The sequence below is a fragment of the Schistocerca nitens genome, chromosome 7 (assembly GCF_023898315.1).
Source record: "Schistocerca nitens isolate TAMUIC-IGC-003100 chromosome 7, iqSchNite1.1, whole genome shotgun sequence".
Taxonomy (NCBI): domain Eukaryota; kingdom Metazoa; phylum Arthropoda; class Insecta; order Orthoptera; family Acrididae; genus Schistocerca; species Schistocerca nitens.
Window position 1 is genome coordinate 1,154,618 of NC_064620.1, and position 14,190 is coordinate 1,168,807.

General features: G+C 42.3%; 1 protein-coding gene across 1 annotated transcript in view; it reads right to left on the reverse strand.

Moving 5' to 3' along the window:
- Positions 1 to 10,414, reverse strand: part of LOC126194723 (TATA-box-binding protein) — a 67,778-nt gene extending 57,364 nt beyond the window's left edge. The window contains exon 1 of the mRNA XM_049932972.1: positions 9,986 to 10,414. Within this exon, the coding sequence (XP_049788929.1) occupies positions 9,986 to 10,264 (279 nt within the window). The 5' untranslated portion in view covers positions 10,265 to 10,414. The remainder of the gene's footprint in view (positions 1 to 9,985) is intronic.
- Between the last annotated feature and the right edge of the window lie 3,776 nt (positions 10,415 to 14,190).

A 14,190-nucleotide genomic window follows, 5' to 3' on the forward strand; every position in this document is an offset into this window, starting at 1 on the left:
GTTTGGTTGAATCTGGGAGTGGGGCTGAAGGTGAGGCCTTTGGATAGGACAGAGGTTTCGGATTGGGAGAGAGGTTTGGAGGAAAGGTTAACTACTGAATTAGGGTGTTGTGGTTCCAGATTGTGTTGATTGGAATTTTGAGGTTTTGGGGCGAGTGGAGCTGGATGTGGGAGATTGAGTAGATGGGAGAGACTGGGTCTGTGTGCAATGAGAGGAGGTTGAGGTTTGCTGGAAAGGTTGTGAAGGGTGAGTGAGTTGCCTTTCCAGAGGTGGGAAACAAGGAGATTGGATAGTTTTTTGAGGTGGAGGGTGGCATGATGTTCTAATTTGCGATTGGCCTGTAGGAGGATGCTTTGAACAGCCGGTGTGGATGTGGGAGAGGAAAGATTGAGGACTTTTATTAAGGATAGGAGTTGACGGGTTGGCTGAGTTGATGTGTAGGTGAAGGATTAGGTGGGTGAGGGCAATGGATTGTTCAGTTTGGAACTGGTATAGGGACTAATGGAAAGAAGGGTTGCACCCAGAGATGGGAACTTTAAGTGTGAGGCCTTTGGGCGTAATGCCAAATGTCAGACAAGCCTGAGAAAACAGAATATGGGAGTGAAATCTGGCTAGGGCGAAGGCATGTTTGCGGAGGGAATGTAAATAAAACTTAATGGGGTCGTTGAGGGGATGTTGTGACGGTGACATGGTATTAGAAGGTGGAAAGTGTAACATGAGGCTGAAATGAAAATAAAAATATATGGCAAGAGATAAGGTGAACTGGAAAGCAACTGGAGATCTGGTGTGAAAAAAGGGGGAAAAAGGGTTGGTTATAGTTGGGCTATTTTGATCCTGTGGTGAACTTGGGTTGGTAGACAACAATGTGCACAAAGGTTATGTGGTTGTGTTGCCGCCAAAACACGTTCAAGGGTGGAGCAATTCGGGAAAATTTCAAAAAAACTGCGTGTAAATGTATTAAAAGGAGTGGTTTAATGGTGGCAGATTGTGAAAATGAGGCTAACAATTGTCTGATGAAGAAATAATGACGTTAAAACCTGTGGGAAGCGGCTAAAAAAGATCAGTGATGTGGGAAAAAGGGAAATGAAAAAAAGCGAAAAAACGATTGTTATTAGAACTAGCCGAAATGGCTGTTTAATAGGTGAAACGAACTGTTTGTGAACTGGAAACGGTGGATTTTGTAGCAACGGTATTGTTGAAAGCGGAAAAAAATTTTTTGGTTATGGCTTGGAAGTATGGTAGATTCGGTAAATAGGAGAAGGTGAATACAAAGTGAACCTACTTGCAAAAACAGAAAGAGAAAATAAGATGACAGGAAAGATTTCGAAATGCAACAGTGACAATAACAAATATAATTGTTGGGTTCAAATTAATGATAAAAATATAATAGAGGGAACATTCCACTTGGGAAAAATATATCTAAAAACAAAGATGATGTGACTTACTGAACAAAAGTGCTGGCAGGTCGATAGACACACAAATAAACAAAAACATACACACTAAATTCAAGCTTTCGCAACAAACTGTTGCCTCATCAGGAAAGAGGGAAGGAGAGGGAAAGACGAAAGGATGTGGGTTTTAAGGGAGAAGGTAAGGAGTCATTCCAATCCCGGGAGCGGAAAGACTTACCTTGGAGGAAAAAAGGTCAGGTATACACTTGCATGCACACACACACACACACACACACACACACACACACACACACACACACACACACACACACACACACATCCACCGGCACATACACAGACACAAGCAGACATTTGTAAAGGCAAAGAGTTTGGGCAGAGATGTCAGTCGAGGCGGAAGTAGAGGCAAAGATGTTGAAAGACAGGTGAGGTATGAGTGGCGGCAAATTGAAATTAGCGGAGATTGAGGCCTGGCGGATAACGAGAAGAGAGGATATACTGAAGGGCAAGTTCCCATCTCCGGAGTTCTGACAGGTTGGTGTTAGTGGGAAGTATCCAGATAACCCGGATGGTGTAGCACTGTGCCAAGATGTGCTGGCCGTGCACCAAGGCATGTTTAGCCACAGGGTGATCCTCATTACGAACAAACACTGTCTGCCTGTGTTCATTCATGTGAATGGACAGTTTGTTGCTGGTCATTCCCACATAGAAAGCTTCACAGTGTATGCAAGTCAGTTGGTAAATCACGTGGGTGCTTTCACACGTGGCTCTGCCTTTGATCGACCCATTACATGCAGTCTCCCATCCTTCATCAAAGACACCAACCACTTTCTCGAACGCCTGGAATCCCTACCCAGTCTGTTACCGCCGGAAACCATCCTTGTAACCACTGATGCCACTTCCTTATACACAAATATTCCGCACGTCCAGGGCCTCGCTGCGATGGAGCACTTCCTTTCACGCCGATCACCTGCCACCCTACCTAAAACCTTTCCTCATTGCCTTAGCCAGCTTCATCCTGACCCACAACGTCTTCTCTTTCGAAGGTCAGACATACCAACAATTAAAGGGAACAGCCATGGGTACCAGAATGGCAACCTCGTACGCCAACCTCTTCATGGGTCGCGCAGAGGAAGCCTTCTTGGTTACCCAGGCCTGCCAACTCAAAGTTTGGTACAGATTTATTGATGACATCTTCATGATCTGGACTCACAGTGAAGAAGAACTCTAGAATATCCTCTTCAACCTCAACTCCTTTGGTTCCATCAGATTCACCTGGTCCTACTCCAAATAACATGCCACTTTCCTTGACGTTGACCTCCACCTGTCCAATGGCCAGCTTCACACGTCCGTCCACATCAAACCCACCAACAAGCAACAGTACCTCCATTATGACAGCAGCCACCCATTCCACATCAAACGGTCTCTTCCCTACAGCCTAGGTCTCCATGGCAAACGAATCTGCTCCAATCCGGAATCTCTGAACCATTACACCAACAACCTGACATCAGCTTTCGCATCCCCCAACTACCCTCCCGACCTGGTACAGAAGGAAATAACCAGAGCCACTTCCTCATCTCCTCAAACCCAAAACCTCCCACAGTAGAACCACAAAAGTGCCCCACTTGTGACAGGATACTTACCGAGACTGGATCAGACTCTGAATGTGGCTCTCCAGCAGGGATACGACTTCCTCAAATCCTGCCCTGAAGTGAGATCCATTCTTCATGAAATCCTCCCCACTCCACCAAGAGTGTCTTTATGCCATCCAACTAACCTTCGTAACCTGTTAGTTCATCCCTATGAAATCCCCAAACCACCTTCCCTACCCTCTGGCTCCTACCCTTGTAACCGCCCCATGTGTAAAACCTGTCCCATGCACCCTCCCACCTACACCTACTCCAGTCCTGTAACCCGGAAGGTGTAAACGATCAAAGGCAGAGCCACGTGTGAAAGCACCCACATGATTTACCAACTGACCTGCCTACACTGTGACGCATTCTATGTGGGAATGACTAGCAACAAACTGTCCATTCGCATGAATGGACAGAGGCAGACAGTGTTTGTTGGTAATGAGGATTACCCTGTGGCTAAACACGCCTTGGTGCACGGCCAGCACTTCTTGGCACAGTGTTACTCCGTCCGGGTTATCTGGATACTTCCCACTAACACCAACCTATCCGAACTCCGGAGATGGGAACTTGCTCTTCAATACATCCTCTCTCTTCCCGTTACCCACCAGGCCTCAATCTCCACCTACTTCAAGTTGCCGCCACTCATACCTCATCTGTCATTCAACAACATCTTTGCCTCTGCACGTCCGCCTCAACTGACATCTCTGCCCAAACTCTTTGTCTTTGAATATGTCTGCTTGTGTCTGTATATGTGTGGATGGATATGTGTCTGTGTGCGAGTGTATACCCGTCCTTCCCCCCCCCCCCCCCCCCCCCCCCTAAGGTAAGTCTTTCCGCTCCCGGGATTGGAATGACTCTTTACCCTCTCCCTTAAAATCCACATCCTTTTGCCTTTTCCTCTCCCTCCCTCTTTCCTGACGAAGCAACTGCTGGTTGCGAAAGCTAGTATTTTGTGTGTATGTTTGTGTGTCTATCGACCTGCCAGCACTTTTGTTTGGTAAGTCACATCATCTTTGTGTTTAGATATATTTTTCCGACGTGGAATGTTACCCTCTATTATATTCCTATCATTAATCTGAACCTAACAATTACGTTTGTTATTGCCGTTGTTGCATTTCGAAATCTTTTCTGTTATCTTATTTTCTCTTTCTGTTTTTGCCAGTAGTTTCACTTTGTATTCACCTTCTCCTTTTTACCGTAATCTACCATACAATTTTATCCCGCCTATATATACTCAATAATACGTAACCCAATTCCAAACCATAACAAAAAATTTTTTTTACGCTTTCAACACTACCGCTGCTATAAAATCCACCGTTTCTAGTTCACAAACAATTCCGTTCACCTATTAAACAACCATTTCGGCTAGTTCTAATAACTTTTGCTTTATTTCCATTTCCGTTTTTCCAACATCACTGATAATTTTTAGCCGCTTCCCTCAGGTTTTAACGTCATTTCTTCTTCGTCTGACAATTGTTAGCCTCATTTTCATAATCTGCCACCACAAAACCACTACTTTTAATACATTTACACGCAGTTTTTTCGAAATTTTCCCGAATATCTCCGTCCTTTAACGTGTTTTGGCGGCAACACAACCACCTAACCTTTGTGCACATCATTGTCTACCAACCCAAGTCCAAAAGAGGCCAGCTGTAACCAACACTGTTTCGCCTTTTTTCACACCAGATCTCCAGTTACTTTCCAGTTCACCTTTATCTCTCCCCATATATTTTTATTTTCATTTTCATTTCAGCCTCATGTTACACTTTCCACCTTCTAATACCATGTCACCCTCACAACACCCCCACAACGACCCCATTAAGTTTTATTTACATTCCCTCCGCAAACATGCCTTCGCCCTAGCCAGATTACTCTCCCATATTCTATTTTCTCAGGCTTGTCTCACATTTGGCATTACCCCCAAAGGCCTCACACTTAAAGTTCCCATCTCTGGCTGCAACCCTTCTTTCCATTAGTCCCTATACCAGTTTCAAACTGAACAATCCATTGCCCTCAACCACCTAATCCTTCACCTACACATCAACTCAGCCAACCCGTCAACTCCTATCCTTAATAAAAGTCCTCAATCTTTCCTCTCCCACATCCACACCGGCTGTTCAGAGCATCCTCCTACAGGCCAACCGCAAATTATAACAGCATGCCACCCTCCACCTCAAAAAACTATCCAATCTCCTTGTTTCCCACCTCCGGAAAGGCAACTCACTCACCCTTCACAACCTTTCCAGCAAACCTCAACCTCCTCTCATTGCACACAGACCCAGTCTCTCCCATCTACTCAATCTCCCACATCCAGCTCCACTCGCCCCAAAACCTCAAAATTCCAATCAACACAATCTGGAACCACAACACCCTAATTCAGTAGTTAACCTTTCCTCCAAACCTCTATCCCAATCCGAAACCTCTGTCCTATCCAAAGGCCTCACCTTCAGCCCCACTCCCAGATTCAACCAAACAGCCCTTGTCAAAGATTTACTGTCCTACACCCGTACTCTCTGCTGGAAATATCACTTTGCCACGAAGAAAAATGATCCTAATCCTACTCCTAATGGTCCAGCTCCCCAAGACACTATCCAAATTGAACCCTGCCTGGAACAGTTCCGTCCTCCGTCACAGCAGGACCCACATCCTCTTCCTCAAAATCACCCTCTCCAAACCTTCCAGGAATTTCTGACTTCCAGCATTGCCTCTCAATCCTTCTTAAAAAACCTTAATCCTACTCCCAACATCACCATTGCTGAAGCCCAGGCTATCCGTGGTCTGAAGGCTGACCGATCCATCGTCATTCTTCCAGCGGACAAGGGTTCCACGACCGTGGTACTTGATCGTCGGGAGTATGTGGCTGAGGGACTGCGTCAGCTTTCAGACAACACCACATACAAAATTTGCCAAGGTAATCCCATTCCTGATGTCCAGGCGGAGCTTCAAGGAATCCTCAGAACCTTAGGCCCCCTGCTAAACATTTCACCTGAGTCCATCAACCTCCTGAACCCACCGACACCCTGCACCCCTACTTTCTTCCTAAAATTCACAAACCCAATCATCCCAGCCGCCCCATTGTAGCTGGTTACCAAGCCCCCACAGAACGTATCTCTGGCTACATAGATCAACACCTTCAACCCATTACATGCAGTCTCCCATCCTTCATCAAAGATACCAACCACTTTCTCGAACGCCTGGAATCCTTACCCAATCTATTACCCCCGGAAACCATCCTTATAACCATTGATGCCACTTCCTTATACACAAATATTCCGCAAGTCCAGGGCCTCGTTGCGATGGAGCACTTCCTTGCACGCCGATCACCTGCCACCCTACCTAAAACCTCTTTCCTCATTACCTTAGCCAGCTTCATTCTGACCCACAACTTCTTCACTTTTGAAGGCCAGACATACCAACAATTAAAGGGAATAGCCATGGGTACCAGGATGGCAACCTCGTACGCCAACCTATTCATGGGTCGCGTAGAGGAAGCCTTCTTGGTTGCCCAGGCCTGCCAACCCAAAGTTTGGTACAGATTTATTGATGACATCTTCATGATCTGTACTCACAGTGAAGAAGAACTCCAGAATTTCCTCTCCAACCTCAACTCCTTTGGTTCCATCAGATTCACCTGGTCCTACTCCAAATCCCACGCCACTTTCCTTGACGTTGACCTCCATCTGTCCAATGGCCAGCTTCACACGTCCGTACACATCAAACCCACCAACAAGCAACAGTACCTCCATTATGACAGCCGCCACCCATTCCACATCAAACAGTCTCTTCCCTACAGCCTAGGTCTCCGTAGCAAACGAATCTGCTCCAATCCGGAATCTCTGAACCATTACACCAACAACCTGACAACAGCTTTCGCATCCCCCAACTACCCTCCCGACCTGGTACAGAAGCAAATAACCAGAGCCACTTCCTCATCTCCTCAAACCCAGAACCTCCCACAGTAGAACCACAAAAGTGCCCCACTTGTGACAGGATACTTTCCGGGACTGGACCAGACTCTGAATGTGGCTCTCCAGCAGGGATACGACTTCCTCAAATTATGCCCTGAAATGAGATCCATCCTTCATGAAATCCTCCCCACTCCACCAAGAGTGTCTTTCCGCCATCCACCTAACCTTCGTAACCTGTTAGTTCATCCCTATGAAATCCCCAAACCACCTTCCCTACCCTCTGGCTCCTACCCTTGTAACCGCCCCCCGGTATAAAACCTGTCCCATGCACCCTCCCACCACCATACTCCAGTCCTGTAACCCGGAAGGTGTAAACGATCAAAGGCAGAGCCACGTGTGAAAGCACCCACGTGATTTACCAACTGACCTGCCTACACTGCGACGCATTCTATGTGGGAATGACCAGCAACAAACTGTCCATTCGCATGAATGGACACAGGCAGACAGTGTTTGTTGGTAATGAGGATCACCCTGTGGCTAAACATGCCTTGGTGCACGGCCAGCACTTCTTGGCACAGTGTTACACCGTCCGGGTTATCTGGATACTTCCCACTAACACCAACCTATCCGAACTCCGGAGATGGGAACTTGCTCTTCAATACATCCTCTCTTCCCGTTACCCACCAGGCCTCAATCTCCACCTACTTCAAGTTGCCGCCACTCATACCTCATCTGTCATTCAACAACATCTTTGCCTCTGCACTTCCGCCTCAACGGACATCTCTGTCCAAACTCTTTGTCTTTGAATATGTCTGCTTGTGTCTGTATATGTGTGGATGGATATGTGTGTGTGTGTGTGTGTGTGTGTGTGTGTGTGTGTGTGTGTGTGCGCGCGCGGGTGTATACCCGACCTTTTTTCCCCCTAAGGTAAGTCTTTCCGCTCCCGGGATTGGAATGACTCCTTACCCTCTCCCTTAAAACCCACATCCTTTCGTCTTTCCCTCTCCTTCCCTCTTTCCTGACGAAGCAACCGTTGGTTGGGAAAGCTAGAATTTTGTGTGTATGTTTGTGTGTCTATCGACCTGCCAGCGCTTTCGTTTGGTAAGTCACATCATCTTTGTTTTTGATATATTTTTCCCACGTGGAATGTTTCCCTCTATTATATGAATATTTTTTTCGTATCACATTCACCAATTATAAACTAATTCACAAAAGGTGAACATAAGAAAATAAATTTGATATTTTTTTTATAAAAGGTGAACGCAAGAAAATAAATAAAATGAATTATGGTGAATGTAAGAAATTGTCAAGAAGTCCAAAACCCTTCGGCATCATATGAAGCAAATGCCCGGAGGGAATTTTTGAACTTCTCTTTTTTCTCATCCTCCAGGTTTTTTTTCCCCCAAGTTCTTTTCAGTGACATCCTAGCAGCTGCTCTTCTTCTGCATCTGTCACCCGTCATCTTTAACTGAGGGGGCAGAGCTTCTTCAGCAGCGTCTCAATGTCCGATAATATATTAGTAGATTAGCCTACTTTCATATGGCATCATATTTTGGGATAATTCATCATTAAGAGAAAAAGTATTCATTGCACAAAAGTGTGTAATCACAATAATAGTTGGAGCCCACCCAAGATCACCTCACAGATATTTGTTTAAGGAATATTTATTGTACATTCGCATTACATGTATTCACTTACAAAATTTGTTGTTAATAACCCAACCCAATTCAAAAATAAGAGCGAAGGGCACAGCTACAACACTACATGAAAGGATGATCTTCACTATTCTGAGTTAAATCTGATTTTGGCACAAAAAGCAATGAATTATGCTGCCACGAAAATCTTTGATTATTTGCCAAATAGCATGAGAAGTTTGACACTCACACACACACACACACACACACATACACACACACACACACACACACACACACACACACACACACATCATTACAACATGTCATATGCACGCAAACTATGGAACAAGTATTAATGCAATGCAATGTACCACAACCAGATTTCAAGGGGTCCAATATGTAACTTGAGCAGACATTTTCAATGTACTGAATCTTTTTCTTGAGTTGTCTGCTTCAGGTACCCCTGAAACTTAAGTCACTGATGGACCGCATGGCTGATGGAGTTAAGTTTTAACTTTGGGACAGATGCTTATGACAGCTAAATTGGTGACCTAATGTGGTTTCTGTATAGTCGCTTTCCACTAATTATGGCTGAAGAGTGAATTCACAACAAGCACCAATAATCAGTAGCAACTGCTTTTTGTGCCCATTTAATTTGCCCATTTTCCTTCTTCTCACTATTATTGTAGACTATTAGGGACGTGTCAGGTTTGTGACTTTACAAATGTTTATTTAGGCTACCTCTATTTTATCTTATGATAATATCAAGACATTAATATTACAAATGATTTGTTGATTACACTTACAGTATGGGAAAAATAAATGAATAAATTCCAATTCAACGATTTTTCACTAAGCTATTATGTCGATAAGATTGCAAGAGCTTTCAAGATAGAGACTAGCCTATAAATCATAGTTTTACAACAAATATAAAATAGAACTAAATCAAATCACACTTAGTATTTCTCCATCAGAAACGTATAGACAGTTAAAATTAAGCCTGCTGATAATCCATGTCTAAATGAGAAATTAAATAAATACAACGGGTAACACATTCTAATAGCCTGCGAAGGGAGTAAAGGGGCAAATCTGTCCATTAAGTTCACAAAATAAACAATAACTTCTAAACTCATGTAGAATTGGTGTCAACCATGTAACCGTGCCTTTCCTGCCTGTAACTAAAGCGTAAAAATTATGAAGGGTTTACTGGGATACAGAAACAAATACTTGGCTTCGATTGGTTAGTTTGTTCCCATGGTAGCCCTAATTATGGCGCGCATACACATGCTTCATTGTTGAATTCAAATCCTTCAGACACAACGGATGGTGAGTACCACACGTCCAGCTTTCAGAAGAGAACGACCACAAAATAAATCTGAAAATTTGATTACACTTACCGGGGTTTGTGGCTGCATTAAGCTCTGAGGAGTCGTAAATACCACAGGTGTAAATGCCGGCATTGACTTCTGAGGTGTAGCTAAAATCGGCATTTGTAATGATGAAGTTAACTGCTGCTGTGGTTGTTGCTGAGGAGGGGGCTGCTGTTGCTGCTGCTGTTGTTGTTGCTGCTGCTGCTGTTGCGCCTGAGGGAGAATCTGCTGATCCTCATCCTGATGATGTATTGGAGTACCAATACTTGGTATGCTAAATCCAGGACTTGGTAACATCTGATCCATTTTGGTTGCTTTTGTCTGTCACTACTTGTACACAGATTTACCCCTTTAACGTATTTCGTAACATCACATCAAACTTCGTTTCTTGCTTAACAAATGCAAGACCCTCAACGACAACAAAACAATTCTTTGACGCAGATAATTCACTTCTGCAACGCTATCACATCAAGCAAAGATGTTACTAACTACGAGCTGCTCTAGCAGTCAAAGAGGTTCAATAAAAATGAGAACCATGGAGGCGTAATCCACAGAGTAGATATTTCTATCGTATGGTATTTAATAATTATTACATCTCCATACGTGTCACTCAAACATTCATTCGACGACTTGCTACCGTATTCAGAAATCGACGGGTAGTATTGGACACATATCGTGAGAGACAGACAACCGGAGGGTACGCATTTTTCCGATCATTGCAGACAAGAATGTAGAAAATCTCTGATATTACGGGTTTTAAATTATACATTGGTGGCGCTGCTTGCTGTACAAAAATGTGACAAAAACATTAACTGATAAACAATGAAAAATATATGAGAGTGTAAATTGTTACATGAATTTTAAAAGTATTTTCAAACGACGTGAATGATCAAGTAGATTTAAACATCGTTGCGTTTGTGACAGGAAGCAATGAAAGTTTACCTCTTAGTACTGTATCAAAGTAGCATTTGTAAAGCTATATGATTTGGTGCATTCATAGTATATGAGTTCATTTTGACTGCAATGAAAAATATATGAGAGTGTAAATTGTTACATGAATTTTAAAAGTATTTTCAAACGACGTGAATGATCAAGCAGATTTAAACATCGTCGCGTTTGTGACAGGAAGCAATGAAAGTTTACCTCTTAGTACTGTATCAAAGTAGCATTTGTAAAGCTATATGATTTGGTGCATTCATAGTATATGAGTTCATTTTGACTGCAAATTCAGATACCTCACGAACAACAAAACTTTCATTCCTTTTTAGAAACAAAAATATTGTCATTTATCTTGTTTTTGCCCAACAAAAGTTGACACTGAAATCTTTGTGCTGCACGCAATTCATTTTTAGGGTTCCATACCCTAAGTCAGTAAAAACGGAACACTTATAGTATCACTTTGTTGTCCGTCTGTCTGTGCGATTGTTAACCAAGATAGTCCTGAATTATTTGTTTTTCAAAATTGATTTATATCTTATCCACATTCATTCTCAAGGGTGTAAGGAAGAAAGTAAAGACAATTTTGAGTATTTATTTTTATATAGTATTTTCAGAAATAGGCATCCTTCCAGAAGGGCGTTAGGACAATAAGGGAACATGTTTTTAAAGTATATGACATTGCACAGTTAACTTGTTTTGGTTTTTATACTTTCAAATAAACATAAATAAACTTGAATTATGGGCTAAAACGGCCAATAAATACAAAAAACAAAGAAAATAACCTATACACATTTTATGCACTAGTATGATAAGACAAAAAGCAACAAACATGAAGTGGTTCGTCACATTTTACGCACATAGTAGTAGTTTTTCTGTGGCAACTTCGACATTTCAGCTGCTTCTTCTTTTTTGTTATCTCGTCCGTTGGTAATTCAGCAACATAATCTTCTCTTCCATCAAATCTAGAATCTAGTTTTGCCCTCCTACTAGGACGTCCTCTGCTGGTAGTGACTCTTTTGTTACTTTCGAGAAGTGACAATTCGGCGATGAAATGTCAGATGATCTATGGGTTCTTCATTGTGCTTGTAAAGATCTCAGGCATTTTGCTCTGCAATGTCTATAAAATGTGCAATGTTAGGGAAATACCACTTTTTCCCTCTTATAGAGCATCTATATAGGGATACATTTTGATCAGCTCGATCTATGCCTCCCATATGAGTATTGTAGGAGTGTAGTAGGTTGAGGCACGCAAATCCTTTTCTTTTGTTCCTGAAAAATCTTGCTACAGAGCGTAATGGTTGCACTCTGTCAAAGTTGGTGGGTACAGTAACAACATTGTTGTCATTCCAACGTACAATAGAAATCCCGGATACTGAGTCAGAACATACTTCATATGATCCTCTATTTTCTTTTATCATTTTATCTACAGATGATAGAGTACAATTCTTAACTCTGTTTCCTCTTATTGTTCCTGTTGCTTCCACGCCCCTCTCTTTTAGGTCATGTAGTAGTTCAATGCTGGTAAAGAGGTTATCAAAGTATATTCGATATGGAACATGTGGAAGTAACTGGTCAACATAAGTCATTACCACACCGTACCCCATACCTTTCGTATCATCCTTACTGCACATGCCAGCTCCTTGGTAGGGTTTGAGCCAAATAATATATCCACCACTTGTGCCTCCACACCAAAATTTGGAATCCGCATCAGATTGGTTTCCCTTTTATGAATTCTTTACACCCGTGACTTCCGAAATATGGAACCATTGATTTATTGACAGACTGACGCCGCACATGAGGTGCAAATTGTTTGAATCTACCATTCAGCATACACAGTAATGGGCGGATTTTCCCAAAACGGTCTGATTTATCTAAATTGTCATTGTTGCATACATGCAAATTGGAAAAGATAAAGTCAAATCGATCTCTGGACATGGCATTTGTTACGAGGTCCTTGTGACTGTCTTTATCTGATTGCCAGTACATCTTCCTGCGTGACACTGTGAAATATCCACTTAGCAGAAGTATTGCAATAAACACCAACATCTCATCTTCTGAACAATCACCTAGCCTATTTCGCTTGGCTGCATACTGATTTGTGTAAGTGACCATCATTTGAAGCACTTAGTTATCAAAAAACTGTTGGCAATATTAAAGCGGCGTTCGCCCTTTCTTCATTGCAACTGTGAACATTAGAAGGCCATACAGGTGTTGGATTAACTATATCACCACTTTTCCAGTTATATTTAGAACTTTATTCTTCAATAATCTTGCTGGTTTGTTTGTGGTTGTTGTTGTTATTGTTGCTGTTTTTGTACTGCTGGAGGGTCCTGGAACAACATCAAAGGTAACGGATTGTTTCCTTGTTGCATTCACAGCATTACCATTGGCAGAAATGGCCAAATCACAAAGTGCAGTTGCATTGAGCTCACTTGCTGGTAATTTATTTACACTTGGATTTTCTTCAGCACCCAAATCTTTATCTGTTACGTCATCAGTTGAATTTAGAGGAGGGTGTAATGTTACATTCACACCAGTATTAGGTATTTCCTCAACGTTTGATTCTAACATCTCCAAAAGTTCCATCAGTGTACATCATTTTCTGTGAATACAAAATGACAACATATTACCCTGATGTCCTTCTGGAAGGACGGTTAAAAACATTGTTGAATCACAGCTGATGAAAACTTTCAATCGTAATATGAACCCATAAATAATATAGGTTAATTCTTTAAGATATTATATGACAAGGTTCAGAATTATTGACGCAATATGAAAGAAAATATACATACCCATCGATGACAGGGTCAGTCAGTTCGTCCATGCTAACATCGGCCCTATTTTCAAGACAGTTTCTCACTCACAATGAATGACAGCATCAAACTGACTGTCGCAGCGCGCACCTGACTCTGCCTACTTCATATAACAATGCCACACAGTCCGTTGCAACAATGCGTTATTTGCAAAAATAAAAAATTTCAACAGTGAGTGATGTCGTCCTTCCAGAAGGACGTCAGGGTTATATGGGTTAAATACCCTTTTTCTCAGGTACAGGTACATGTATCAAGTTGAAATTTATGTCACCTATTAACGTCTGTGGTCCCATGACGCTGTAATAAATATAAGCTTCTAAGTCAAAGCAATCAGAAAATATGACCAGTTATGTCAGATATTACGATACTCGCAAATTCACTCATCAAAACCTATAGGTTACTTCCTATTGACTTAGAATTATGGAATTTGGCAATAAGCAAAGTTTGCCAGTACAATTGAAGGGAAAAAATTGAAAACTG